Raw genomic sequence first — 26,070 nt, forward strand, 5'->3', positions numbered from 1 at the left:
AAACTACCAAGTAGTGTATGCCCTAAAACAGTTCTACAGACTCAGACTTGAATAAAAAGTATTTTCAGATACTAAAAACAGTTATTTTAAAACTTCACCTTTTTGTTCCCCTGCAATAAAACCTAGCAACAATATCCAGCTTAAATAAATGGCATTCCTATTTTGTTGTGTTTCTGCATACGATTAGCTAAACAGAAAAGGAGTACTTGTGGCACCTTAGAGACTAACCAATTTATTTGAGCATAAGCTTTCGTGAGCTACAGCTCACTGCATCCGATGAAGTGAGCTGTAGCTCACGAAAGCTTATGCTCAAATAAATTGGTTAGTCTCTAAGGTGCCACAAGTACTCCTTTTCTTTTTGCGAATACAGACTAACATGGCTGTTACTCTGAAACCTGATTAGCTAAACAGGATCACAACTTAACAAACCCTGCTACCAAGCTGTGGTTACACGCCGATTAAATGATGACCAATTCTAATCACAACAAAACATGGTTGGTGAAATATACCTATTTGTCATACAGAACATTTTTTAAAAAGGATTTAAATCTCTATGCTTTGTAATTTTGGCGTCAGATGAAATCATATAACATGTATCTGTATGTGAGTGTATACAGAGAGAGAGAGAGAGAGTCTCACTTAAGAACTTTTACGTATAAAGAATATATATTCTTATATAGGAAAAACAATATATATATTTTTACATGTAAAATCACTTAAGTTAGACACTAGGCTCACTGGATTTCCTGGTAGGGACTATGTCATTTATAGTAATCAAAAATATAATAAAAATAATTTCTACCATTTAAAATTTTATTTACAATCTTTAAAATTATAGTACTTGACCCTACCTTTTAGGAACAAGGGAATGGCTTGTGTGCATTCCGTGTGTTTCCACTGGCCACGGTGTTTACGAGCTTCTAAGTAGTGCTTGACTCTTGAATCAATAGTGTCTTTCAGCAGCAAGCACAGTTCCTGAAATAGAATTCAGTTACAAATTTATGTCTAAATCAATACATCCTTAAAAATTAATATCAAAGCACTCAAAAATGTATGCAGAAACCCATTCTATGCAATTGTGCATTGTCATATTTTAAGGATTATTGAAAGTATAAATAAATGTTTTTAACATTAAAACGGCAACAAGGGTTGGAAAAAGAATTAGACTCTTTAGATATACATTTTGAAAAATGAAAGAGGAAGAAATCACTAAATTACAGTATTATGGTTATGGTCAATTATGACAAATTGCATGGCTCAGTAATTTCCCTAATCAATTTTACTGTGAAAATTCGCATTAACTAGATACATGAAATAAACATAACATGACATTAATATCACAAAAAGTAACATCACTTATACTTTTGAATAGAAATTACAATATTTTATTCAGGCAAAGTTAATAAATGATACATTTTAAAATGGAATCTACCATGAGAAAATTCATTATAACAGGGAGGTGTGGTAGGGGGAATCTCCCAGGAATTTGTAATGTCCTAATTTCTCTTCTAGGATCCTTGTAAACAAGACCAAACTATTTTGGTTCAGTTCCAGGAGATACTTTAGGGAAGGCTAGAAGTTGAGTAGGTCACAGAAAACTAGTTTCACTGATTTACTTAGAATTTATTCCTAAATTTAACTGATTACACCTTGAAAACTTATTTAAACACATACCACATACATACAAACACACACCATTCAAAAGCGCCTGAGCAAAAGCTTAGGTACAGGAAGCACTTGAATAAAATAAAGACTTCATCTCAACAGTACTTTGAACAAATTCTCAGTTGACTGTATATGGACTCGTTTTGGCCTTTCTCTCAATATTCCCATTTTCCATTGCACAGTATCTTGTCAAAGAACTGATGTTTTGTTGGACACTGAGATATAATTTTACATTTAAAATTTTTCAGTGTTCAGACAGATGAAAAATGAAATGAGTACTCTTTAAATTAAAGACTTTTGCTTCACATGTAGGGGTTAGCTATGACAAATCTAGAAAATATGCAGAATAGACACATGAAAACAGATTATCTAAACACAGGTATAAATGATTAAGTCTCAAAATAATGTACTATATGTATATCAATGATCCATGCACACTATTTTCTCCTTAATGTTAGAATGAAGTTTTCATTTTAATGACAGTGCACACAAAGTGTGGATTCTTACTATCTATTCTGCTGTTTACCTCATCAAAGTAACCTCATTGCACATTCTCCGATCAAAAAAATATTTTTAATTAAAAAACCCCCTAGGAAGTAGCTGAAACATCAGATGCATTTGGTTCCTTTTGCAATAATAAAGATTAATATAAACTTCCTTACATTTATATTCAAAATATTTCTTTTAGCTGTTATGTTTATGAAGAGATTACTGGAATAGAACTTAAAATAAACATAAACATACCTTTTAAAAATGTAAACTGGCGCTTTTATCAAAGAAAATTAATATCCCTCTTTTTCCCTTATAAAATGGAATTGTGAACTCAACTGATCTTGTTAATGAGGCATTATAGCTACACACATATAGCACAGCAATGAAACTAATGCAACAAACTCATCAGAATACAAAATTGTTGTTAAAATATAAAACCAGATCTTCTACTCCATTACCCCTGGGGAGAGGTTGAGAAGGGCAGAAAAGCAGATGAAGTTACTCAAATTCATCAAACGAAGAGCAACTGAGTCAATTCAGCAGCATTCTCCCTCCCCAACCACCATGAATACCCTACACACAACTTCTGTGTTAGTGGTGTTCAACCTGGGGTCCTCAAGGCTCTAAACTGGACACCAAATGTGATCGTGTTAAGAAGAAAATTTGTATCTGATTACAAACTGAAAATATGTCTTTTACTAGAGGTTCCCCTCAGCCCAGGCAGGGACACTAGAGCGCCCATCCTGCTCTCCACTGACTCAGTTAGTGAAGCAGATGCTGGAGCAACCAGTCTCTCTCCTCCTTCTACCAAGGCAGCATGGTGCCAACGGAGGAGCAGCTACAAAAGGAAAGGGCCAGGAATGCAGTATCATTCCCCTGCAAACTCATACGTAATTTCCTAAGTAATAGCCTTCCAGAGTGTCCCAACCCAAACTGTCAGCAGCTCACTGGATTGTGGTCCAGGGGCAATCAGAGAACCAATCAGAGACTTGGATTGCTATGGGGCAGGGAGTAGCCTGCACATCTCATAGTTCTACAGAGACCCTAGAGCACAGAGGAGCTGTTGTGATAACTGGGCCTACAAATTTACTCTAACTGAGCACAACTGTAAAAAGTGAGTGAAAGTTCATAAGATGTCACAATAACCTATAAACAATAAATGTTGATGGGAAAAGGTAAAAGGAAGGACCCACCCCACCCCCCGAATTAGTCCAAACAAAAATGCCTACTGATTGAACACCATGTATAAAGATCATGCCTGGTAAACAAGAAGAGTGTGGGCCTGGAAATTAATGAACTAAAAATTGGTGTTTCAGAAATTAGGCGTAATTAGTGGACAAAATAATGAGGGGATGGGCTATTCTTCCCATCACTCCCTATTGGGGGCCTCAAAAAGTGACTGGCTACCGGTGATGCTGGCTGACTGAAAGAAGGGGACGGAGCAAGATTCACCATCATGATGGCTGCCACCCTCACAATCTCCTGGGACCCTGGACCTACTTCATCCTAATCCTGAAAGATGCCCTAACCAAACTGGATAAGAGACAGAGGGAGCCAGATGACATCATCATTGCCACTGGCACCTTCTAAATCCCGAACACCACCTAGGATATGACCCTTTGTCCCCCATCACCCATGTCTTCTTTTCCTTCCCTATCTCATTTCTTCTCTCTCCTATCTCTCTTCTTTTTTTTTCTTCTGCCTAATAAGAGGCTGGCTTAAAACTGTCTGCCAAAACTGTCTTTATTTTGCAACACTGCTATAAGTATGTGACCAGAAAGGCAGCTAAAAGCAATGTCCTAAACAGCCTGATGTTGGTATGAGTTTTCCAGGTCTCAGAGTGGCCAACAAGACTGTGTGGTATGCCTGTGTTTTTCTAGCACTGAGGTTGCAAGTGAGAGTCAACAACAGAGACAGAAGCTGCTTTTTCTATCTTTGCTATTCTTTTCTTTCCCGTTCTGTGTGTGTTTGTCTTGTTTTGCCCTCTAGAAAATGGGACTGGACTTTAACAACAGAAACAAATGACAGCCCCAGCCCATCTCAACTACCTTCTTGTCTTTTCCCCAAAAGGACAGTTACAGCCATCTTTACTGCCATCTAGGAGACTGCCAGACAAAGGGGGTTTCTTTCTAAAAAATCTCTCCAGCAACTGGGAAAGGGAATAAGGGATGTTGTTAAAATAAATGCCTTATTTAATATTTTACATTTCAAATGCTTAAATGTTTTAACCTTTTCTTTCCCCCCTTGTATCTTTAATCAAAGGTTAAAAAAAGGATTATTAATGATATATTTGCCATGGAACTAGGCAGGCTGAGGTGTCTGTAAACCAAACCAAACGGTTGTTTAACACTGTTTAATGGTGGACAGTGGCAGGGTCAGGTTAACACCTTTAACTTTTTGAGCCTTTTATTCCACCTAAATCAGTGGTCAGCAACCAGTCAATCACGATCGACTGGTTGATCCTGGAGACTCTCCCAGTTGATCGCGATCTCCAGCTGCGGTGGTGTAGTGGGGCTGCCGCTAAGGCAGGCTTCCTGCCTGTCGCGGCCCCATGCCACTCCCAGAAGCAGCCAGGACACCCCTCCAGACCCAGGGGCAGGAGGGGTCTCCGCACGCTGCTCCTGCCTGCAAGCACCGCCCCCACAAAGCTCCCATTGGCTGGGAACGGGGGTGGTGCCTGCAGAGAGGGGCAGTGAGCGGAGCCACGTGTTCCCCCTACGTGTTCCCCCCAGGGAGCCTGCCTTAGCCCCGCTGCACCGCTGCCTGGGAGCCGCCCAAGGTAAGTGCCCCTGGGGGAAGCACGCACCGCAACCCCCAGCCCTGAGCCCCCTCCCAGAGCCAGCACCCCATACACCCTCCTGCATCCTGAACCCCCTCCTGCACCCCAAGCCGCTGCCCCAGCCCTGAGCCCCCTCCTAGAGCCAGCACCCCAACCCCCTCCTGCAGTCCAACACTCTGCCCCAGCCCGGAGCCCCCTCCTGGACCCAAAATCCCTCCCAGAGCTTGCACCCCTCACCCCCCTCCTGCACCCAAATCCCCTGCCCCAGGCTCAGCCCGGAGCCCCCTCCCACACTCCGAACCCCTCAGCCCCAGCCCAGAGCCTGCACCCCTTCCCAAACCCCAACCCTCTACCCCAGCCTAGTGAAAGTGAGTGAGGGTGGGGGAGAGCAAGCGACGGAGAGGGGGGAATTGAGTGGGTGGGGCGGGGCCTTGGGGAAGGGGCAGGGCCTTGGGGAAGAGGCGGGGTAGAGCCTGGGTTGCACTTAAATTCAAAAAGTGATCTTGTGTGTAAATAGGTTGGAGACCTCTGATCTAAATTAATACAACAGGGTCTTCCCCGTTCGTGGTTCTGCAGAGTCCGGAAAAGGCTAGCAGGCAAGCCCTACCCTTCCTTTAAATAAAGTGATTAGTAGAAAATTGTGTGGGTTGAAAACTGAAAAGCTCCCAGGCCCTGCACCAAGTTTTTCCACATGGTGTATGATTTTGACTATGGTTTCTTATTAATTGTTTCCCTTCCCACCTTATTATATCAACACAAAATCTCAATAAGGCTTTTAAGGCATATACTGTTGAGCTATTATAATCACATTTCTCAGCTGGTGAAGACACTCGACCCTTGTGCTTTACTCAAAGTGTGAGGTCACAGACAAGTATCAAATGCCCTGTTGTGCCTCATTATTAAATCCAATTTCCTGAAATTCACATCTTATATTTTGGCAGTCACACAAAATACTTTTTTAAAAGATTGGGAAGTCAGATAAACTGGGACAGTAAAATCAGTTACAAACAGAAGCTTTGACGATTCATTTACTCAGAAGCAAATTTTAAAGACTTTTCCTATAAACTTCTCTCTGGTTTTTAAGGCACGGATCAGTTGAATCATACTGCTAAATATTCTGCTAAATAACAAACTATTACGCCTTTTGATTTTACACTACTGGAGCAAAATATTTTGTGAAAAGTATTGGGATGTTCCGTGATGACAAGTCAATCATGTCATTATTAGGAAAGCAGTCTGCTGAAAAGTACCATAACAGAGACTTGCGGGAAAGGACTGGCACTTGAGGCAACTTACATGTCTCACATTCATTTTAATAGGAGACTCAAGTTCCCACAATAGCCTATAATGGAGGAAAAAATTCATCCAGTAAATTGTTACTAGAAATCACACAAAATGTCATGAAAGGTACAAACTTCATGTCCTTGGTCACTGATGCATATTACAGTAATTTTGCAACATTTCATCTATGGTCCTAAACCTAGTTCCTGTTTGGAATTCTAATGGACCTTTGAAGAATAAGGCTGGATTTTCTTTTTACAAGAGATAAAAGATCTGCTGATACTATAGCCTGCATACCAAGAAAACAGTTTCTTGCACTTGTTATACTCTTGCTGCAACACTCATATTTCGGAGAGCAAGAAAAAAATAAACAATTAATAAAAAGACATTTGATAGAAACTGTAGAAAAGGACAGTATACATCTTACATAATCTTCATTTTATTAATCATTTTCTTAGCTTAAGATAATCACGCATACTCACTACAAGTACGTGTTTACATTACGTTTATAAATCTGAAAATTATCCAAGTGAGAAGTGTCACAATAGCACACAGAAAAAAGTTTAATATTTAAAAGCAGTCACTTAGTGACCTGAGGGGAGATAACACACATCACAGGCCTCGTAGTCCCAAAGGAGTTGTTCAGGGTTAGGTATAACTCACAATACTGATACATCACAGTACTGAGAAGAAAATCTGAACAGTTCAATGCAATCCAACTTTTTCCCTGCAGCTACATGCTTTTGAAGTAGAAGTGATTTTGTTGTACCTCCTTCTCATGATCTGAAAACCAGCTGGAGTCTCTACTGGAGCCTTGAGGCAAAATATGAAAATCCACTAGGACAGCAAAGTTCCCACACTGGAAAAGAAAATACAAAGGAAAGAAAGAAAAGTTAAGTAGCAGTTGTTGTGAGGCACATATCCAGCAGACAAGGAAATAAACAGTCAAGTGATCAGAGTCAGAGATGCAGTAGCCACAATTAAAGTCTGAGAGGTTTTTTTACCTTTTTAAAGAAACATTTCATTTTTAGATATGGAATTTCCAGTTATAACAGGCATTCCATATATTTATAATGGAAAACTGCTAGAAACAATAACATGTTGCTTATTATAACATACCAAATAACAGATATTGCTACTTGTTAGACGTACCAAGTATAAGCACTCAGATCCTTGAGGATGTGCTAGTCACAGATCCATATTTAAGGCTGAGTTGCATTTTGCACATAACTAAGACGTTGACTCCTCACTTTATCTATGAAAAAGACAGTATATCCTCCCCAAATTTGAAGCACTTACTCTATTGAATTAATTTTCGGAGACATTACAATTATTTTAGAGGTTAAAATTAATTTTAAAATGCGTCCCTTAAAAACAATTAGCAACTGTATCAGTCTTCTGTTTGTCCTACATTATCTTAATAACAGAATAATACACTCTTTAAACATTCCATATATTTAACATTAATTGGAATCTTTGGTCTAGCCTATATTTGAAGAAATTAATTATATTATTAATGACTGTATCTAATCATTAGGATTATAAAGGCTGCAACCAGGGTCATCTCAACAACTCAGATAACTCTTAAGTGGGGCCATTTTGACATCAGAGGCTCAACCAGCCACCATTCTTTCTTTACAGTTAATTCTAGTGGTTGGAATGAGACGGTGATGTGAGGGAGACTGGACATATGAACCAAGAATCTTCACTGGTAGATTACTTGGCCCAACTGTCACTGCTGGGTTCCACTGTGTTCCGAGTCAGTGCTGGCCAGGCAAATGAGGCAGGAGTGTAGTGGAGCCTTTCAAGTGCAAAAACATTAGGACTTAAAAGACTTTCATATGGCATCAGTCTCACTAAAACAGTTCTCTTACCCAATAAGTCAACAGCAAGTTAAGGGCCAAATTCAGCAGTACAGTTTGGCTGCTTTACGCTGTTCTTATGGTGCAAATCGGCTATAAAGGCAACTGGGAAAGTGTGCTCTTTCTGGTTTGGCACTCTTTACCAAGTGGGTTGGGAATGGCTGCAGCATCTCTTCCTAATACATTTGAACTTGACTTCATTCTTGAGAGAAATAATTTGAAAAGTTTATTAAAAAGCAAATTCAATAGCACCATTAGATAATGTTCACTGGTCACGTGTGAGAGGTATCCATGGGCTACGGGGGTAGAAAGCCCTTAATTCCCCTCCAATAGAAATATCTACCAAGACTGAATCTGGTTCTTGAACCTTTAAAAAGCCCCAGGGTTTTCACTGCTTTTGTAAAAGGGGCTTAGAACCCTTTGGCTTCAGAAGAGAAGGCACAGCTCTAACTCTTTTCATATGGGGCACTTTAGAAACCAATCTCAAGGATATAAACTGGCTTCTTCACAGCTCTTTTTCCCTTGCCCTTTATTGGAGCAAGAGAACTGAACCACAGATCACAGGGGAAACCTTCTCTCTTCTTAGCCTCTACTTTCTTTCCAAAGTCGTTCACTTCATCTTATGGCAAGTTCGGAAGTCTCTCCTGTTACTCATTATGAAAGCCAGATGAAGGCAGCCACACTTATGTGCAATTTCGATGCATGGGACACTTGTCCTCATCATCCTACCATCAACACCTTAGGACACCCATACCCAGTGTCTGGATGCATCCAGGCCATCAGGACACCTTTGCATTCTTTGCATTTTTCCTGGGAGAATCTGTGAAGAAGTACAAGCCCCTTTCGACAATTTAAACTGTGCCTTGCAGTTTCCACTGCTAGCTGTTGCCACTGAAGAATGGCAAATCCTTTTTCCTGTAAAGTGCCTCAGTTCATGGAGTAGGGGTTCCAGACCCTTAATCTAGACAGTCACAGTCCTTGCCACATATGACTGTATCATCAGACTCTTGTAGGAAGAGTAGGAAACAGATGCCCAAAGTTTCTGTGCTTTTTTTTTTTTTTTTTTAAATAAACTGCTTATCAATAGCAGGGATAAAATGAGGAGACTGCCACCCTTCCTACATCAACTGGCGCAGAACAGGCTGCATGGGTAAAGCAATCCTTGAGTGGTTATCTTGTCAGATCCTGAAAGCTGCACAGGGTGACATCAAAGCGATATCTGGCTAGGAGACTATAAGAAACGTAACTTGTTGCAAAATGCAAAGATGCCAACTCAGTATGTAATAGTTTGCCCTCTGAGACAGTAATGACCCATGGTGTTAGGATGTACTGTGGCCTGTCTGCCTCACTGTTTCAGGCATTTCTAAGGTGTCTATCACGATGATATCCAAGCAACATTGTTTATAAAAGACCTATTGCACATGGTCATTACAATACTCAGGAATTTTTCACAAAGGTAGGAAACATTATTCCTGGAGTCCTAGCCAAATCCCAATTTGGATATTTACATTCTGCCACTTAAAATTCTCCTGTAGTTTCAAATGAATATTCGATGCTTCACTTCCTGTCCCTAAATATTGCAGGGTGTTGATTTTCCACTGCTAAACATCTGCATATTCAACCCCAGCATTTCATTGTAGGAACAATTATTCCTAGTAACAGCAAAATAGATAAATTATAAAATAAAGTACTTTTTTTATCTTTGAGACTGAAAGGCACATCTAGACCTAATGTTCAAGGTATTACAGAAAGTACACTACTTGATTGTCTCTTACTCTGAAAGAGTGCTAAATATGTTGAGCAGAAATCTAAAAAAATGTACCATGATTTCATTATAGTGATTTTTACCAATTGCAATGCTATATTAAGTAAATCAGACATTTCTCCCGTTACTTCGCATTTCAGATTAATACTTTTGGAGAAGTAATTACTGACCAGAAGCAGTCAACAATGGCTTAACCTCAATTACAAAATAATGTATGATCAACATTGTACCAGTAAGTAGAATGCACAACTCTGCCAGATGAGACAGGCATTGTGTAATCAGTTTGCAAAGCTTCTAAGTTACGTATAGGTATCACTCACTGAAAGAACAGAATGCTTTGATCTATTTTTCAAAAGGCGGCCTTCTCTTTCCTCCAGAGATCCAAGAATTAACAGATGGCTGCAATACCAAACCTCTCCAAGTTTTCAAACTGATGACAAAGTACCTCTAAAAATCTCAAGTAAATCATTAGTCCCAGCAAACTTTTGATTTGACTGGCAAACTTCAAAGTTACAGACAGTACATAATAATATAGGTAATATAAAGCCATTACACTGCACACATTCAAACGCCTGGCATACTGAAGGTATTAGTTATGATTAATTTTAAAATGATTAGTAAATGCTAAATGTTACCTTAAGCCATTTTGAACTGAATATAGAAAATATAAATATTTAGGACTGCAAGACATAAGCCTGAGGTCATATTTGCTTTTCAAATGTTTTTTGTTTGTTTCTGGGAAGGTTGCCCAATTTGCCAATCACAGAGAAGCAATTTGATAACTTAATTAAAGATATGTTGACCCATACAGCCATCTCAGTGCCTTATTGCTATACATGTGAAGTCTATGTACAAAATTTAATATTTGTTTCAATCAAGCGCGATGAACTATATTCTCAGGGCCAAATATCTCAAAATACACAAAACAGACCAAAAGTTTATAATGTATTTCATACATGTACTAAAAAGAAAGTAGTCAAACATCTAAGATATATAGCCGAAACAGACAAGCCTCCCTCAAAAAAGTACAGAATTCCAACCCGCAACCAAAAAGTAGCTTTGGGGAATCCTCCCCCTAAGCGCCACATCTGGAATCATTTGAATAAAGAGGCAAATGATGCCACATACATTTAGAATGAATTCATAAAAGGACACAAGGCAGAAAGGGATCACCAAGATACAAGATGCTATGTGAGCAGTGGGCGTCCTGGGTCTCACGAATGCTAATTCTTCAAACACTTAGACCCTGCCCTATGATAGAAGGAATGGCCCTTGTGTAAGCTTCTTTATACCTTGCATCTACACTAGGCATCTGTCAGAATGGCATCTCAACATAGCTGCTGCCACTGCAGCAGTAGAGAAAACAGCTCTCTGTACAGACTAAACTCCAATCCAAGACATTAAAGAAAAAACCCTGGGACTTACATTGCTCAGCACAATATCAGTGTTGCTAACTCTAACATTTACATTACAAGTCTCACAATATTTGGTCTTTAAAGCCCAACCTCTTGGAGTCATGTGATTTCACGATGACAGGTTTCAGAATGATAGCCATGTTAGTCAGTATCAGCAAAAACAATGAGAAGTCCTTGTGGCACCTTAGAGATTAACAAATTTATTTGGCCATAAGCTTTCATGGGCTAAAACCCACTTCATCAGATGCATGGAGTGAAAAATACAGTAAGCCGTATATACATCACAAAATGGGCAAGTCCACCTTGATTGCATTGGCCTCGTTAGCACTACAAAAGTAATTTTCCCTCTCTTGATATTCACCCCTTCTTGCCAACTGTTGGGAATAGGCCACTTGCACCTTAACTGAATTGGCCTTGTTAGCACTGATCCACCCCCCACCCCCCATTTGGTAAGGCAACTCCCGTTTTTTCATGTGCTGTGATATACATACTGCTTACTATATTTTTCACTCCATGCGTCTAATGAAGTGTGTTTTAGCCCACAAAAACTTATGCCTAAATAAATACGTGATTTCATGAGAATCTCAGCTTTTTTCCAGGAAAAAAGTAAGTGTATAGCCCTTATGGTTGCATAGGAAAGCTTTAAAATGTGAACCCTAAATGCTCAAAAATCAAAGATAAATAAAAAGAACACATAATTTTTTTAAAAAATTATTTTTAAGCCAATCTCATAACTTTGGGGAGCCTGACCCATGATTTTTCAAGGGTTGGGATTGGCAATACTGTAATCTAAAGCTCTGATAACATTTAAAACTGTACACCATATTGAAAAATACAGTTAAAATTGGCATTTCAAAACTACTAGTAAAGACACTTTACTGAAAAGTGATTATTTGTTATATCTAAATAGCTAGCAATCCAATTTTTATGATGCCTTAATTTTAGGAACTTCAATGTAACCTTACTTTCCCCAGCCTGAAACATTTTATTTATATATTAACATTCATCACTTAATTATTAAACAAAGGGCTTAAAGTTATCTCAGGGTATTGCCAGTGTGTCAGAGTCCAGCAACAGATTTAATTAATTCATAACAAAATTTCTGGGCTCAGGCAGCTTGAAAAAATACATCGATCATGTTATGGATTCTCTTGAGGGGGCATAAAAATGTTTTTTTAATAGAATCGGAATAGAAACCACCAGGATATGGTCTGAATTTGTCAGTCAAGCAATGCCGCTTGCCTACAGCCTGCTAAAACATTGGCCAGGGATAAGCTCAGATGAGCGGCTCTGCACAGCCTGGCAAACAAGCAAGACTATTAAATCCAACACTCCAAAAATCAGAACACAAATTAAAATAGACCGGTAGGGTTTATTTCTCAATTCAAATGTGCACATAACCTGTTTCTGGTGTACACACTCTAGTTCCTGTCCTTGCCCATTCATCATTTCGAGTAGCCTGAATAGACAGGCAACATCAAGGAAAATAATCTTGTGAATGGAGGAGAGGAATGGTGATTTTATGTTCAGTTTTGCCACTCCAAAAGTGCTTTATCACCACCAGTCATTCACTGGCAGCCAATTCCTTAGAGCTTTAATTTTTTGTGGGGTAAAATCAGCAAACTAATTCACTGTAATCTTTGGTTAAAACAAAATCAGAGAAGAATGGAAACAGATTAGCTTTTTTGTACTGCTGTCGTCACAGATGATTTCATTTCTCAAGAAGATGCCTGCGGACTTCAAAAACATGATCAACTTACGAATTTTAATTAAAACCATTTTGAAATACATTTCACAATTTAGATGTGGTGAGAAGTGCTTCGCAACATGTGAGCTTTCAGACTGCTGTGCTCAGCAAGTGGGTGCAGCTTCCTTTTAATGTACAATTTCCCAGGGCTAGACAATGCTAGTTACAGTTTTATTCCGCTCTCTGATGATGTCAGAAGTATGGAGCAAAGAACTAGATCCTGATGATCACCTCTTGGTGATATCACAGGTGCTCAAAAAGCTGGTAGTGGTTAGGTATGTCACAATGTATAATCAGCTGTAGGGCAACAAAGGTATAAACTCAGTTTGCACTAAAAGCATAATAAAGCCAAAAAGAAACTCTTGAGCTTTCCTCCAGTGGAAGGAGGATTTGGGCCTGCAGAGCTTCACTGTCTTTAACCTGCATTTGGGGAAGCTTTCTGGCCGCTGTTAGAATTTCCTGGCCCTGATGGATCAAAAGAGACTTTTGGTAGGGCTGGAAGTCACAGCAAAGTTCCCTGAAGCTTCCTGGAGCATCTTAGCAATGGATGGATGATTATCATCGTATTCAAGTCCGAAGATGTACGAGATTTTATTTATTCGTTTGTTTAGTTTTGTTGGCTTTTTGTAAAGGAACCAGGGTGACCAGGTGTCTGGTTTTCAAACACCCGGTCGAAAAGGAATCCTGGCAGCTCCAGTAAGCACCGCTGACTGGGCTGTTGACTGTCTGGTTGGCGGTGCTGCACCACACAGCAAGACTGGCAGGCTCTCTGCTAGTCTCTGCACCTCCTGGGAAGCAGCCAGCATGTCCCCCCTCTGGCTCCTACGGTAAGGGGCAACCAGGGGGCTCCGCACGCTGCCTCTGCCCCAAGCGCTGCCCCTGCAGCTCCCAATTGGAGCTGCAGGGATGGCGCCTGCAGATGGGCAGCGCACAGAGACTCCTGGCGCACCTTCATGTAGGAGCCGGAGGGGAGACATGCTGCAGCTTCCAAGAGCTGCTTGAGCTAAGCGTCTCCTGCAGCCTGCATCCCTGACCGCCCCCTCCAGGGCCCCAACCCCCTGGCCCACCCAGCTCTGATCCCCCTTCTGCCCTCCGAATCCCTCAATCCCAGAACACCCTCCTGAAAGCCAAACCCCTCATCCCCAGTCCCACCCCAGAGCATGCATTCCTAGCCAGAGCCCTCACTCCCTCGTACCCCAACCCCCTGCCTCGGCCTGGAGTCCCCTCCCACACCCTGAACACCTTGGTTCCACCGCCCAGCCTGGAGCCCCCTCCTGCACCCCAAACCCCTCATCTCTGGCTCCACCCCAGACCCTGCACCCCCAGCTGGAGCCATCACCCCCTCTTCCATCCCAATCCACTGCCTCAGCCTGGAGCCCCCTCCCACCCTGTGAATTCATTTCTGGCCCCACCCCGGAACCAGCACCCCCAGCCGTAGCCCTCACCATCTCCCACACCCCAGCCCCCTGAGCCAGCCCAGTGAAAATGAGCGAGTGAGTGAGGGTGGGGAGAGTGAGCAACAGAAGAAGGAGGGGATGGAGTGAGGGGGAGGGACCGGGCCTCTTAGAAGGGACGCGGCATGGCCAGGGCCTCAGAGGAGGGGCGGGGTAAGGGTGTTCGGTTTTGTGCAAGTAAAAAGTTGGCAACTCTAAAAGGGACTCACTAAGGAACCTTATCCTTTCAAAAGGTGCTTGAATGCCTGAACCATGTTGCCTCTGGAAGCAGTGTCTGGATCTGGAGACTAGAGCCAAATTGTTCCTTGGAGCGAAAATGTGTTGCAGAGAAGAGTCTTGGCAGAGAATCTGGTGATGTCACAAGAGGCTCAAAAGGGAGAAGAAGATACATATAGTCATGTGTGTTACCGTCACCACCTCCTGGGTAGGGGGAGACTGAATTGCTGATTTGGCTATCTTGAAAGGGAGTTGTAGGCTCCATAACTTGCAAAATTTCAGTAGGATACAGGCAACCTGAATCATCTGATTCAAAGAGCTCAGGGCAGGAAGATAATTCCACTTCATAAGCACAGGATTGGGGTGAATACAAGTTATGTCTAGGGAAATCCTCAGAAGAGAATGATTTGCTTTTTTGGCAGTGGTGTGTACAGCTCTTGCTCCAAAGGTTCCAAAAGGGATGAGAGTCCAATACTTGGTGCTTCGAATGGGATGAAGGGAGGAAGGGACTAACATCTGGGGATTTAGCAGTATGAAGCCTTCCTTAAAGTGCTCCCCCTAAGACTTTCTCCTTGCTAGACAGAAACTAAGGTGGAGGGAAAGAACAGGGCCACACAAATTCTCAGAACAGACTGCAGAGAAAATCTCTGTCTGTGAGCACTGAAGCAAATAACTGGGGAGTGACATCAGAGCAGCGGGTTTCAGAGTGGTAGCCGTGTTAGTCTGTATCAGCAAAAAGAATGAGGAGTACTTGTGGCAGCAGATCACCAGGCACACCTGTAGAGGGTGCTGACAAGCAGAGAGCACTAGGGATTGTGGGAGAGCAGGAAAGAGAAAATGAACAACTTCTTACATGCCTCTGATACTTGGAAAGGATGGGGAAACCCAGAAGTTCCAAGTCTGATGGAGCAGCAGAATCTCATCATTGAGAAATTCAAACTCAGTGCTGACACACACAGCTGTTAATGCTATTAAAATGCTCCACACAACTTGACAGGCTCAAAAATCAACTATTTTCATACGACACAATACAATGAAAGAATGTTTCTATATAAAGCTCCTCACTCCACTTTTTTTTTTTTAATTTTCTTCCTACAATCCCTACTATATGTAAAGTTTAGAACTGGTCTCCCAAGAACCACCCTGTGAGGTATACTCTTGAAAAAGTGGCAAAAAAATGCACTAGAGAGAACAAGTTTATTTCAGTTGCCAACCAATGCAATTCTGTAGGAGGCAGTTTTGTAGCCTACAAATGGAAAGAAGACATCAGGGCAGGAGCACAAGCAATTGCAAAACACAAGTTCTTCCTCAGGGCAAAGGCTCCAAATATCAGTTCAATTTCATCATTGTAAAGGATGTATGATGTCTCTGCCTGTGTCAAAATGGATCCACGTAAACAAAAACTGCAAGATCACATTTGTGTCAGATTAGGGACAGATATCCTGAGCTCACAAGCTCCATGAACCCTTTCCTTCTCAAGTGCGACAGTTAACTTTCTGACAATCTGTGAAGCCACTGATGACAGGCCACAAATGGCATGAGCAGAAACGATAGTCTCTTCAGCAACTCATATTCACTATGGTTTGTTTTTATTCTCACGAACGGGCTTAATAACAAAAAGAATGGACAGACAAGTAAAGGGCGAGTAAAGGCATGAATAAAACACCCTAAAACTATTCCCACATGTATTTTATTTTACTTTTACTGGAAACAAGAAAAAGGTATTTCTAATATGACTCTGTTAGAAAAAAAAAAAAGGAAGGATTTTTCTTGGAAATATGTTCAATCACAACTTGTAGACCCTAGGTGATTAATACATTTACAACAAAGACTAAATCAATTTTTTGGGTTTTTTATTTACCAGTAGTTTAAATATGTTCATTTACCATGTTCCTCAAGCTCAATGCTTAACGTAATGGGCATAAGTACTTTTCTTAATGAAAAAGGCATCCAAAGGCAAAAGCAACCCTTCTCCTGCATCCACTCCAGACCATCTGCAATAAACTTTTCATCTTAAGAAACCGAACTGATGAGGGATGGATGGTCTTGTGGTCACAGCACTGGAGTGGACTCAGGAGAGCTGAGTTCAACTCTCTGTTCTGTCACAGACTTCCTGTGTGACCTTGGAAAGTCACTTAATCTCTGTGCTTCAGTCCCCATCTGTAAAACAAAGGAAACAATAATGCCTACTAAAAAGGGCTGTGCAAGGATAAATTAGTTAAGTGTTTGAGAGGGTCTCAGATAGTATGGTAATGGATGTCATTATACCCAGATATGTAGAACTGAGAGCCTTAACAATTTTCACTTCTTCTTCCATGAACCCAGCTGACATTTCAAAAGATGTGTGTGAAACCCACTAGTTTTCTATTATTAAAGCTAAACTGACCTCCTAATTTATTTATTTTTTAAACATGAACAACTCTACATTTCCTTCTCTCCCCAGCACCGGAGTCAGATTCAGGGCTTCACATCCAAGAATAAAATTGTTCATTGAAGTCCCTAGCAATTTTTAAACAACAAAATTAGCATTAAAAGTGGTCTCTGGGCCAGAGAACATTGTTGAAAAGGTAGCTGAAAGGAAAAAAAGGGGCCAGGAAACAAAAACAAAGAAACAAAAAAGTAAAATAATAATTTTATGAAGATATAAATAGTAGTTAAAGATACTTTTGAGCCTTTTCAATACCATTCTCTTATATTTGTAGTCATGAAATATTTTTTATAGACTTGCATAAAACACTTTCCAAATTGCATTTTAATATTAATTAGTCAAATTTTAAAAATAAAAAGCCAAGACTTCCAGGGTATGCATTAATATTTTACTAGAACATTTCCTAGGAAACTAAAGGTAAAAGGCAAAGCATACCCAAGGTATTTTACTAACTGCCTACTAATAATACACAACCTTTTTTATTTTACACACACACACACACACACTAATCATGTGGATATACCAGGTATATTCTACAATACATCAGACTAAATTAGAATCACTACAAAATTGCTTAACTGCAATAAAAATGATATTTAAAAATTAGGTAGAAAGCTACCATCTCTTTTGATGTATGTTATGAAAAAGGATATAGATCTTACACATCTTGGCATCATGGGAAAGACACTTTCAAAGTTCTTTTAAGGTGAAGATGAGGTAAAGCAAAAAGTAAGGTAAGGTAATGAGCCAGTCCCTCAAATGAGGAGGAAAAGGAGTTCTGAAACAAGTAATGCACACAGGCTCATATGTCCTGGACACATTTCACAGCAGCTGCAGGGAATTGGGCTAGATTATTCTTCTGCCCCACCAGTACAACGGGAGGGAGAGAATCACAGGAAACAAACTGCTCCATGTCCCCAGACATGCAGCTAGTTCAGGAAGACTTTGACTCCTCAACTAGACCGTGAGAAATGCCCCACCTGCCCTAGAACACACTTCCTTCCCCTTGTCTTATGAAGTTACCTACCGCAGAAGGCAATTCTTTATGAAAAAAGAAACACCACATGCAGTCCATGTTCCAGTATAAAGTATCTGCAGATGTGAAATCCTTATGCCAAAATAATTTAGCAGATTAAAGATACATTGATTACACATGCACAGACTTGTAACTTTAAACCCTTATAACTTTAAAAATACTAGTTTTGTTTTATATACTTGTCTCAGTTAACTTTCCTCCTCGAACACTGTGATCATGCCAAGTTTACAGTTTTTTGGTTCTACTGGGGTTTTTTGTTTGCTTTAGTTTTTGCGGGGGGTTGGGTTGTTACGTTTTTTAAGCACCAAAAAGATTTTTTTTAAAACTTTCCATTTTAATAATGGAAGAACTGTTTTAATTTGTTTTAATTTATCTTTCAGCCCGGCAAGTTTTCAGAAAATTATGAGAGAACAAAATATGTGGTTTTCTTTCAAAAATTGCGTATTACAGAAATGATACACTTTAAATAAAATTATTAAATTAAGCAGCACTGTACATTACTCAACAAGTAAAGTACTACTCAACATGAGTAAGGACGGCTTTTAGCTGCAAAAAAATCAGTGGAAGGAGCAGCATGAGCTATAATCTTAGCTGAACAAAGGGTGCTAAAACAGCACTTGCTACTGGGAAAGGAGAATCAAAGTTTAGGTGAGGGAAATCATTTCAGAATGAAGAGATAAGCAAAAGTTCATGGTTAGTAGCTAGAAAAGTAGGCTGGAATTAGCAGATGAGAAAGAACATTTAAGAAGAGACTCCAGAAAAATTGTTTCAGTCTGCTTTAAAATGGATTAGATTAAACTGGACAAGCAGTATTTGTGCACAGCTAAAGAAGAATGAATGAAAAAGAAAAAGAAAACAGCAGCACCTAGTTGAGAGAAAAATTTGATTTTCTAAAACTTTAACACTTTGAAATATACAAATTATGTGAGCAAATGTATATTTAAGAACTGTTCAAGTATTTAAGAGGTTGTGACAGGGTAAACTAGCTGTAAAACATCTTAAACATAAAGACTACAGTAAAACCAGTGACAAAAATCTTATTACAATGCTAAGCTTACCACTTTGACTCATGGTGGCTAAGATTAGGGGGTTCAGGCTGGGTTTAAGTAGGGTTGCCAACTTTCTAATTGCACAAAACCAAATACCCTTGCCCCGCCCTGCCCCTGTCCCCCCTTCTCCAAGGCCCCACCCCTGCCCCATCTCTTCTCCGAGGCCCCTTCCCCCACTCACTCCATTGTCCCTCTGTCCGTCGCTCGCTCTCCCCCACCCTCACTCACTTTCATTGAGCTGGGGTAGGGGGTTAGGGTGAGGGACGGGGTGTGGGCTCTCGGGTGAGACCAGGGATGAGGGGTTTCAGGCATAGGAGGGGGTTCAGGGCTGAGACAGGAGGTTGGAGTGTGGGAGGGGGGTGCAGGCTCCGGGAGGAAGTTTGGGTGCGAGAGGGGGCTCAGGGGTGAGGCAGGGGGTTGGGGTGCGAGCTCTGGGAGGGGGCTCAGGGCTGGGGCAGGGGGTTAGGATGTGGGAGGGGTGTGGGATGAGTGCTGTGGGAGGGAGTTTGGGTACAGGAGGGGACTCTAGGCTGCAACAGGGGGCTGAGGTGTTGGAGGGGATTCAAGGTGTGGGTTCCAGCCGGGCGGTGCTTACCTTAGGCGGTTACTGGTCGGCGGTGCAGCGGAGCTTTAAGGCAGGCTCCCAGTCTGCCTTGGCTCCTCGCAGCTCCTGGAAGCGACCAGCATGTCCCTGCAGCCCTTATACGGAGGGGGCAGTGGGCTCTGCCCTGCCCCAGCGCCGCCCCCGCAGCTCCCATTGGCCGCACTTCCCAGGCAATGGGAGCTGCAGTACCGGAACTCGGGGCAGGGGCAGCACATGGAGCCCCCATGGCTGCCCCTGCACCTAGGAGCTGGACTTGCTGGCCGCTTCTGAGAGCCACGCAGAGCCAGGGCAGGCAGGGAGCCTGCCTGATCCCCGCTGCACCACCGACTGGACTTTTAGCAGCCCGGTCAGCATTGCTGACAAGAGCCGCCAGGGTCCCTTTTTGACCAAGCATTCCGGTCGAAAACCAGATTCCTGGCAACCCTTGGTTTAAGTGACATCACCCACTTTAAAAAAAACTGAGTTTTATGCTAACTTCCCTAACAGCTCTTAGAAAACATTATCTAGAGTAAAAAGGCTGAAATACTGGGAGCAAATTGCTCTCATACAGATACTGAATAGCACCTCAGTGAGGTTTAAAAAAAACACCTATGTAACTATCATATTCCAGAGTGCAATCCAGAGGGGTTGCATCACCACTTGCCCTGCAACCTTGGTGCCTCACAATGGTTTGCTGTTGTAACTCCCGACTTGGGTAGTTCACAATCAGCCTAACAGCATGTAGGTCACACCCTGTGTGCAGTGTCTGTATATAGCTACAGTCCTGATCCAGCAACTACGATCCCAGGAGCATGTCAGGAACACACCAGCCACACTCTGTCTTCCAGCAGAGTTGGTTACTATCTGTCGGGTGACCCCAAGACACTCTCTGTCCCAAATTTTCCCCAAAACGTGTATTTCTGCACAGTACAGCCCTCTCCTGGGCAGTTCAGATATTAGAGGTCCATTGGCCCTGTAAGGAGTCAATATACAACAGTTTGCTACTTTAACTGAAGTTACCCAAACAGTTCATTTTAAACACAACATTGGATTAGTTTTGATTAAAGAATAAAACAAGTTTATTTAACTACTAAGAGACAGATTTTAAGTGAGTACAAGTATAAGGTATTAAAGCCAGAAATGTTTACAAGAGTAACTAAAACTTAACAAGCTAGACTTGGTTCAGTAAAATCCCTACCACATGTTCCCAGCAACAGGGCTGACTAAATTCCCCGGTCAGCAACCCTCCCAAAGGGCTAGTTCCTTTGTCTTGCGATAGATCGATAGATCGATAGATAGACAGAAAGACAGAATACCTGGGGTGTTTTTGCCCCTCACTTTTATAGGTCCGTCACCCTTTGAAATGCATTTTCCTTCCTCCTGTGAGTACAGAGACATGGAGTCTTGTGGTGATAGAGGTTCCATGTTGTAGTTTGTTAAAATACAGATCTATCTGTTCTTGCCCCCTTCGTTGCCAAAGAATGGCCATTTGACCAGTGATTGCCAATCAGCTTTGATGACACCCGGCTAGAGGCATCAGCTTGTCCTTTGTCTTTGAGAAACAGGTTTACTCCCTCCCCAGACTTGTCTGGTAAACACGTCAGTCATAATTTCAGCTTATGTCATAACTTTACATACAATGTTGCTACACACATTTCACCATGATATTACTGACCAGTGAGTTATTAGTTTTCAAATGATACCTCACAAGGCATATGTTGTACAAAGATTATTACAATATGTGTAGGGTCTGAAGGTAGGGGTGCTGTGGGTCACAGAAAAGTAAAAAGAACAAAAGAATGGTAAAATTATAAACATTAAAGCAGAAAGTCAGATCTTCAAATGTTGCTATTAAGAATGATTTTGAGAGAGACTCCTGGTCTAATATGCTGAGTTCAGTACTGGAAGCCCAGAATTCTTGAGTACTAATCCCACGTATATCCTTAGCCCCATTCTATGGCTTGGGACAAGTCACTTTGTTACACCTTTTTAAGGCAGCCACTAATCTTGCATGCCTCCGATGCTTGTCATCTATCCTGAGCACCTAGGGATTGATTTTCGACAATGTTCAACATTCAGAGGTGCCACTGACTTTGAGAGGAGTTGCAACATGCTGAGAAATCAGACCCTGTGTTTCTCAAGCTGGGCACTCAAAAATTGGGTCACCTCAAAATCTAGTGAACATTTTTGCAAAACCTGACCTGAACTTTTCCAGGTTTCAGTTTCTAAAATAGAGCTAATATTTACCCAGCAGGCTCCCTCACAGAGGTATTATGTGGATTACTTAGTTAATAAAGCCTGTAAAGCCATTTGAAGAGGAAAAACCGCATATGTACTAAGTATTGTTATTAATTTTTTTATAGGAAAATAAATATTAAGGTGACAGGAAAGGAAAAATCCCACAGTATTTTACACTGGCATTGGCTAATCTATAGTTGCATCTGTCAAACTTCTTTAATTGCTTGTTAAGCATGACAGGCATCTTTATTCACATGTAAGTGAGTTAAGAAATGAAAAACCATTAATAAAAAGTAACCCTGCTTTTATAACAAGTTTTGGTTTTAGAATACAATATGTATAAAGCATATACAGAACATGTCTTTCCTGTTGTTCATCTTCACCTTCAGTCAAGAACAATGGAGGAAACTTGCTCTCAGGAATTCAGAGAAATCAAATATAGGAAAAGAAAGAAAACTGAGAGATTGATTTGTTAATGAGCAAAGTCCTCTATATTCTAGAGATTAAAAAAACAGGATTTGGTTTTAAGGGGAAAGGGAAATTGATTTTGCTAAATAAAATTAAAAGGTAGCCTAGAAGCACCTAAAATATCAGCTGATTATTTGAAAAAAACAACATTACCAAACCTGTTTTAAAAGTTTAAAGCTTTAAAGACAACTTTTTAATTTTCCAGGGTATTGAGTTACTAACTGGAAAACATTTCCCACAATTATGTTTGTAAAAGTCAAGTGGCTGGGGTAACTGGCAGTAATCAAGAAAACTATCATGAAATGCCTGAAAAACATTAAATTGATTTAAAATGATAAACAGCATCAATTTTAAAGTGGCCAGAACTGAATTCACATGAAAGTAATCTGCAGAGCTATAAAATCTGTTTTATGATTATATTTTCTATATTAAACACATATCCTAAAATTTGGCTGTTATTGCACTTATTTCAAAGACACTAATAGATACTTTAAAACCATTTTTTTTAAAAAAATAATTTGTTATTTTACTCTTGTAGCTAATAACATCACAAAATCTAAAAGTTAATTTATTTTCAAAGTTAATTTGCATGTGTCTTCAGTTCTGCAGCTTTTCTATGTTAACTTTTGGAAAAATTGAGGCAGTTTGGGCATGTATCCTAGTACTTGCTATACACATGCCCCAACATGGTAAGATCTTCATGCTCATACATCGTCTTGGAAGCCTACACAGACTCTTTCATTCATATTACCCAAGAGTAATAGTATTTGCTAGATCTGACCAGCTGCTTTGAATCCAGAGGTGCAAATGAATTTGTTATTTAATGCACGGTAATTTTAATAAATTAATAAAAGCACGGGAATGTGTGTTCCTAGTTTTATTCAGGCTTCGATTTTTATGCACCACTCACTATATTTCTGCCTCCCACCCTTCAGTCCTTAATAGTTTTCCATCTTCTTGCTCTCCTACAAAATCCCATCAATACGGCATTCCAGAATAGTCTGCATATCTCAGATACCCCACCTTCTGTTTCCCTCCAGTGCCATGACAAAGTCTTTTCTACCAGTACGACAAAACTCTACCCTGTCACCCAATTCTGTATCCCAGGTGATGTCTTCTTTGGGTTCAAGACCATGGCATCAGGTTGTTTATTCATTTCAATATTTAAAAAAAGATTTTCCCAGAATACTTAGATTTTTACTCTTGATTTATGTGACTGACCTCAGATTGGTGAACGAGATTTTTATTCCTCTGGCATTAAACATCTGGCTCTGTTATTGCTACCGCTGCTTTTAGAAACCTGTTCCGCTCACCTGCAACAGGAAGATTCAGTGCCACCAGCTTTGTTCACATGGACTGCTATCCTGTAGCACTTTTTCACAAGCAAGATTTTTAAGAAATCAGAGGGCTTTGGTTCTAAGTATGTGATATCCACTAGAGCAAGTGAATGAGCCAGGTCTCTGGAATTCTATTCTTGGCTCTACTACTGATTTTCTGTGTGACCTTGGACAAACCTTCTCATCACCTCAGTTAATGTATTTGCCTCCCTACCTAGGATGTTGTGGGGCTAAAATTGGTGTTTACTGACTGTTTTAAGAGACTCAGATGAAGGATGCTACAGAAGTGCAGTCTTATTAAATCAGTTAGATCCACCATGTCTGATAACAATAAATGACAGAATATGTAGATTTTTTGTATCATATCCAATTTGTAATAATAAGAATATAAGAACGGACATACGGGATCAGACCAAAGGTCCATATAGCCCAGTATCCTGTCTTCCATCAGCGCCAATGCCAGGTGCCCCAGAGGGAATGAACGGAACAGGTAATCATCAAGTGATCCAACCTCTGTCGCCCATTCCCAGCTTCTGGAAAACAGAGGCTGGGGACACCATCCCTGCCCATCCTGGCTAATAGCCATTGATGGACCTATTCTCCATGAAATTATCTAGTTCTTTTTTGAATCTTGTTATAGTCTTGGCTTTCACAACATCCTCCGGCAAGGAGTTCCTCAGGTTGACTGTATGTTGTGTGAAAAAATACTTCCTTCTGTTTGTTTTAAACCTGCTGCCTATTAATTTCATTTGCTGACCCCTAGTTTTTGTGTTATGAGAAGTAAATAACACTTCCTTATTTACTTTCTCCACGCCAGTCATGATTTTATAGACCTCTATCATATCCCCCCTTAGTCGTTTCTTTTCCAAGCTGAAAAGTCCCAGTCTTATTAATCTCTCCTCATATGGAAACCGTTCCATACCCTTAATCGTTTTTGTTTCCCTTTTCTGAACCTTTTCCAATCTATCTTTTTTGAGATGGGGTGACCACAGTCTGCACACAGTATTCAAAAAGTGGACGTACCATGGATTTATATAGAGGCAATATATTTTCTGTCTTATTTACTATCCCTTTCCTAATGATTCCCAACATTCTGTTAGCTTTTTTGATGGCCACTGAGTGGATGTTTTCGGAGAACTATCCACAATGACTCCAAGATCTCTTTCTTGAGTGGTAACAACTAATTTAGACCCCATCATTTAATATGTATAGTTGGGATTATGTTTTGCAATGTGCATTAATTTGCATTCATCAATATTGAATTTCATCTGCCATTTTGTTGCCCAGTCACCCAGTTTTGTGAGATCCTTTTGTAGCTCTTCGCAGTCTGCTTGGGACTCAACTATCTTGAGTAGTTTTGCCACCTCACTGTTTACCCTTTTTCAAGATCATTTATGAATATGTTGAAGGGACTGGTCCCAGTACAGACCCCTGGGGGACTCCACTATTTACCTCTCTCCATTCTGTTTCCTATATTTTAACCAATTACCAATCCATGAGAGGACCTTCCCTCTTATCCCATGACAGCTTATTTTGCTTAAGAGCCTTAGGTGAGGGACCTTGTCAATGGCTTTCTGAAAATCTAAGTACACTATAAGAAAAGGAGTACTTGTGGCACCTTAGAGACTAACCAATTTATTTGAGCATGAGCTTTCGTGAGCTACAGCTCGCTTCATCGGATGCATACTGTGGAAACTGCAGCAGACTTTATATATACACAGAGAATATGAAACAATACCTCCTCCCACCCCACTGTCCTGCTGGTAATAGCTTATCTAAAGTGATCATCAGGTGGGCCATTTCCAGCACAAATCCAGGTTTTCTCACCCTCCACCCCCCCACACAAATTCACTCTCCTGCTGGTGATAGCCCATCCAAAGTGACAACTCTTTACACAATGTGCATGATAATCAAGTTGGGCTATTTCCTGCACAAATCCAGGTTTTCTCACATCCCCCCCACCCCCATACACACACAAACTCACTCTCCTGCTGGTAATAGCTCATCCAAACTGACCACTCTCCAAGTTTAAATCCAAGTTAAACCAGAACATCTGGGGGGGGGGGGGTAGGAAAAAACAAGAGGAAACAGGCTACCTTGCATAATGACTTAGCCACTTAGTACACTATATCCACTGGATCCCCCTTGTCCACATGCTTGTTGACCCCCTCAAAGAATTCTAGTGGATTGGTGAGGCGTGATTTCCTTTTACAAAAACCATGCTGATTCTTCCCCAACAAATTATGTTTATCTAT

At 40.8% G+C, this 26,070-nt stretch overlaps 1 protein-coding gene across 5 annotated transcripts in view; it reads right to left on the reverse strand.

Annotated features, from left to right (window-relative positions):
• The window catches only part of SLX4IP (SLX4 interacting protein), a 130,582-nt gene that overhangs the window by 55,403 nt on the left and 49,109 nt on the right, over positions 1–26,070 (reverse strand). For 2 of the 5 annotated variants that reach the window (XM_073339610.1, XM_073339611.1), the window contains 3 exons: positions 16,563–16,836; positions 6,987–7,076; positions 852–975 (listed from right to left, as the gene is read on the reverse strand). In XM_073339610.1, coding sequence (XP_073195711.1) covers positions 852–975; positions 6,987–7,076; positions 16,563–16,565 — 217 coding nt within the window. In that variant the 5' untranslated portion in view covers positions 16,566–16,836. Of the gene's footprint in view, positions 1–851; positions 976–6,986; positions 7,077–16,562; positions 16,837–19,784; positions 19,865–26,070 lie in introns of those variants that run through there. The other 3 variants (XM_073339608.1, XM_073339609.1, XM_073339612.1) reach the window with 2 other exon arrangements.

Source organism: Lepidochelys kempii, chromosome 3 (assembly GCF_965140265.1).
Source record: "Lepidochelys kempii isolate rLepKem1 chromosome 3, rLepKem1.hap2, whole genome shotgun sequence".
NCBI classification, from domain to species: Eukaryota; Metazoa; Chordata; order Testudines; family Cheloniidae; genus Lepidochelys; species Lepidochelys kempii.